The sequence below is a fragment of the Myotis brandtii genome, unplaced genomic scaffold, assembly GCF_000412655.1.
Source record: "Myotis brandtii unplaced genomic scaffold, ASM41265v1 scaffold1120, whole genome shotgun sequence".
Classification (NCBI taxonomy): domain Eukaryota; kingdom Metazoa; phylum Chordata; class Mammalia; order Chiroptera; family Vespertilionidae; genus Myotis; species Myotis brandtii.
In genome coordinates this window covers 922,864-927,647 of record NW_005353839.1, presented here as the reverse complement: position 1 = coordinate 927,647, position 4,784 = coordinate 922,864, and the positions used below count along the sequence as shown (strand labels likewise).

The 4,784-nt window shown below is 43.4% G+C and overlaps 1 protein-coding gene across 1 annotated transcript in view; it reads left to right on the top strand.

The window, feature by feature from the left end:
* SLAMF8 (SLAM family member 8) overlaps positions 1–1,576 on the top strand; it is a 9,982-nt gene extending 8,406 nt beyond the window's left edge. The window contains exon 5 of the mRNA XM_014547649.1: positions 792–1,576. Coding sequence (XP_014403135.1) covers positions 792–856 — 65 coding nt within the window. The 3' untranslated portion in view covers positions 857–1,576. The remainder of the gene's footprint in view (positions 1–791) is intronic.
* Positions 1,577–4,784: the final 3,208 nt, after the last annotated feature.

Sequence of the window (4,784 nt, the reverse complement as noted above, 5' to 3'; positions counted from 1 at the left end):
ATTCCGGCCAAGGGCACATGCCTGGGTTGCGGGCTCGATCCCCAGTAGGGGGTGTGCAGGAGGCAGCTGATCAATGATTCTCTCTCATCATTGATGTTTCTATCTCTCTCTCCTTCTCCCTTCCTCTCTGAAATCAATGAAGAAATATATATTTTTTAAAAATAAAGTGCATACAATTCAGTGGCTTTCATTGTATTCACAGAGTTGTGTATCCATCACCACAATCAATTTTAGAACATTTTCATTACCCCCAAAAGAATCCCAAAACCCCTTGGCCATCCCTCCCTAATCAACCTTCTCTCACTCAGCTTAACGTTGCCAAGGCTCAGAAAAGAGTGGCTTTGGCCATCAAGAAGGACAGAAAGGACCCAACAGAAAGGCTCCTCACAGGGAGTCCAGAGCTGGCTCTGGCTCTGCCATGTGGCTTCTGGCCATTTAATTGGGTCCATCCCAGCTCTAACTTTCTATATGACCCAACAGAAAGGCTCCTCACAGGGAGTCCAGAGCTCTGGCTCTGCCACGTGGCTTCTGGCCATTTAATTGAGTCCATCCCAGCTCTAACTTTCTATACTCTTTATAGCTAAATGCATGGCATAGTTGCAGAGGGAGGCTAGACAGTAGGAAGAACTACTTGTCTTTGAAGCATCTCCTTTTCCGTGGTCTTGATAAAATGGGAAGCGGGGGGAGGGTTGTGGGTATGGTTTTTTTTGCCTGAGGTGACCTTGGGCTAGGTCAAGGTTACTAAGATTCTAAATATTGGAGGGGTAACCTTCTATCTTATCTCCTTGCAGGAAGAAAGAAGAAGGAAGTCTGTGCTGATGAAGTCACTCTACAGACAGAGAACCCCCTTGTGTAGGATCTGCCATGAGGGAAGAGATAAACTGATGTGGGATCATGAGGAACCCCACTGCCCAGGCACATGTTGGCCCAGGACCTAGTTGGTGCCTGGAAACTACCATGATCCTCGTAGTTCCTGTGAGACGCCGTTGCACTTTCCAGGGGCAGCCTGGGCAGCTGTCACATTGGGAGGACAGGAAACATTGGCACAACCTTCCACACTCTCTCCCTTCCCTCTGCCCTTATTGCATGCCCTGGCTTTGGTCTGGGCAAGATGGGCCTAAGAAGATATTCCCTAAAGGACACTGGACATTCTCCAGGACCCACAGGGACAGTGACTGTCCAGGTCATTCACTTCCCACCACTGTATTTGTTGAAGTCCTAAGCTCAATTTCTCAAAATATGACTATTTGGAGATAGGGCCTTTAAAGATATAGTTAAGGTTAAATGAAGTCATTGGAATAGGGCCCTAATTTACTAGTAATATGCCTGGGGTCCTTATAAGAAGAGGAGCGACACCAGAAATGCACACACAGGGGAGAAACAGCCATGGGAGGACACAGAGTGATTGAAGCCAAAGAGTGAGGCCTCAGTAGACACCAACCCAACTGATACAGTGATCTTGGACTTTCGGTCTCCAGAAGTGTGAGAAAATAAATGTCTGCTGTTTAAGTCACCCAGTCAGTGGTACTTTGTTATGATAGCCCTGACAGACTGACCTGCAGCAACGGATTGCCTCCAGCCTGGGTCCCAGGCTTTAAGAGACTTTAGACCTCTGAACTAACTGAGACTCTCTCAATCACCTACTTCCAGCCCCAGTCCCAGCCCTAGCCCAAGCTCCTGCAGTTTGAGATCCTGATGACCAAGGCATTGTCATAAGAAAAGGTCTAGAAATAGGTGAAGGTGGGAGGTGAAGGACGAGGGTTTCTCTTTCTGGCCTGAAAGGCTTTCAGGTCATTTGAGTGCATGACCCTCAAAGGTAATTTACAGTTATAGACCATCAAAGGGTGGTTTATATCTCATGGTTGGGATGGGTGCCATTTTACAGGTAACACCTTTTAGTAGATAGCAACTTTTTAGTAGATAACTTCACCCTCTCTGTTAACTATCAGGACTCCTATAGCATCTGGGGGTGGGACTTGAGATTCTTGCCTCCAGTGACCAGAAAAAAAAGATATTAAATTTGCCCCAGCCAAAGTTTTTGCACAACTTCAAGAAAAGCAGCTCAGCTTGAGGTAAGTGTCTCTACCTGAGGCTGAGAGAGGAAAGAGCTAGGAGAAGCTAAGAAGAAGAAAAATTTTGAAGGGGAAGGGAGCTGAAGCATCCTGGCATCTGGCACACTAATTTTCAAATGCAAGTGCAGAGGATCCACCCAAGTTCAAGGAGAGAGGGAAAAGACCCACAACTCAAAAGGAAGATGGTCAAGGTCACTTTTAAAAAAGAGCTTGTTGGATGAAAGCAATTATTGTGGCCATCTTTGGAAAATACTATCTGCCACTGAGTGATTCTGTCTAGAAAAGCTCTGGGGTATTGCCACTGGAAAAATACTTGATGAGCTAAACTTTGGGATTAGTAGATAAGGTGCATAGTTACTCCCTTCCACATATAATTGGATTTTTTTTCCTGGGGCCTCACTCAACTCTTGATAATAGAGAGGAAGGAGGCATTGAGTAAACAGGGGTAGGTTTTGAAGTATTTTCCAGAATGGCTTCGATCATTCCACCCAGGATGTTAGTCGGGTCCAAGGATCTTCCCTCTTCACCCCAATTCCTGTGCAGTCACTTCACCTGGGACACCTGGTCAGTGCAACTGGCCTCCAGATTCATCTTGCCACTCCTCCATTTAACTAGTCCTGGAGTTTCCCTGGACTAGTTAACTCCGCTCAGAGGTGCCCTGCTGGTCAGCTGGCTTCACCTAGTCTTCATGCCTTCCCTGTACCCACTTCTCTCCCATCACCCCCAAGTCAACCTGAGCATGCACAGGGCCACCCAACCTGACAGGTTGTGTTGCCCCACCTGCCAGCTAGTGAATCATGCAAAACTGGCCTCAGTTCCTAAAATTATGTGAAAGAGAAAGTCCAAGATCTAGCAAGGGGCCATGGTGGTTGTATGAAGGGAGCGTGCGCCCGCACACACACACACACACACACACACACCACACCCCACCTTACTTTCCTTCATCCCCAGAGTCCCATCTCAGATCAGAGCAGCGGTGGATGGGATGGAGCCCACAGTTCTCCCTTCACAAGGTAACTCTTAGTGACCTCATTTAGACAGTGTTTTGTAGGGTGGCGCACCAGGACCTTTTTGAAAAGATCTGTTCTGTTCAAATAAATTGATGTTCCATCCCCAATGACTCACTTGTCAACTAGTGGACTAATTAACCTCCTTTGAGGAAAAACTCAAAGTGCTTCTGTGAGAACAATATGTGTGTTAATGGGCATGTGGATTGATGCTTTAAAAGTCACACAAGAACAAGTATTGATTGAGGGTCAAGTGTGTGCTGGATGCACTTCAAGACAGTAGGAAATCAGCAGTGGACAAAGCAATGCCCTTCCTTTACAGAGTTTATATTCTAGATAATAAATAAGCAAGTAAGTATATGCCAGGTGTTTGTAGATTCTATTAAGAAAGATCAGCCGAATGAAAGACTAGCGAATGATATGTTGAGGAGAAGGGGTCCATCTTTGGATACGATGGTTAGAGAACACCTTCTGATGAGGTGATCTTGGAACAGAAACCCAATGAAGTAGAGTGAGCCATGCAGTGTCTGGGAAAAGAGCATTCCAGAGACCAGACGATGGAAAGGCCCTGAAGTGAGAGCATGGCTGGTGTTTATGAAAACTAGAATGGAGGCCAAGGCAGCTGGGTCAAAACAAGAGAGTGAGTTTTTGTTTTGTTTGTTTCTTTCTTACTTTTTTGTTTTATTCCACATATGAGTGACATCATACGGCTTTTGTCCTTTTCTGTCTGACTTATTTTCCTTAGCATAATACCCACAAGATCCATCCATGTTATTGCAAATGGCAGTATTTATCATTTTTTATGGCTGAGTAATATTCCATTGAATATATATACCACCTCTTCTTTGTGCTTTTGTCTATCGATGGACACAGGTTGTTTCCATATCTTGCCTATTGTCAATAATGCTGCGATGAACATAGGAGTTTATATATCTTTTCAAGTTAGTGTTCTCATATTCTTCAGATAAATACCCAGAAGTGAAATTGCTGAGTCATATGATAGTTATATTCTTATTTTTTTTAGGAACCTCCAAATTGTTTTCATAGTGGCTGCACCAATTTGCAATCCCACCAACAATGCACAAGGGTTCTCTTTTCTTCACATCCTCACCAACACTTGTTATGTCTTGTTCTATTATAATAGCCATTCAAACAGGTATGAGGTAGTATCCTATTGTGGTTTTGATTTAAATTTTTCTAATAATGGTTCTCTTTTCTTCACATCCTCACCAACACTTGTTATTTCTTGTCCTATTGATAATAGCCATTCAAACAGGTGTGAGGTAGTATCCTATTGTGGTTTTGATTTACATTTTCCTAATAACTAGTGATGTTGAGCATCTTTTTGCATGCCCATTGACCATCTGTATGTCTTCCTTGGAAAAATGTCTATTCAGATTCTCTGCCCATTTTTTAATTGAGTTGTTTGGGTTTTTTGTTGTTGAGTTATATAAGTTTTTTATATATTTTGGATATTAACCCCTGAACATAAATATCATTTGCAAATATTTTTCCATTCAATTGGTTGCCTTTTTGTTTAAAATGAAAATGTAACAAACAAAACAACACAAAAACAAACTCATAGATACAGACCACAGAGTGGTGGTTACCAGAGGGGAAGGGGGGGAAGAGAAGGGTGAAATGAGTAAAGGTGAAGAATTATAACATTGTACACCTGAAATTATTTAATGTTATTAACCAACTA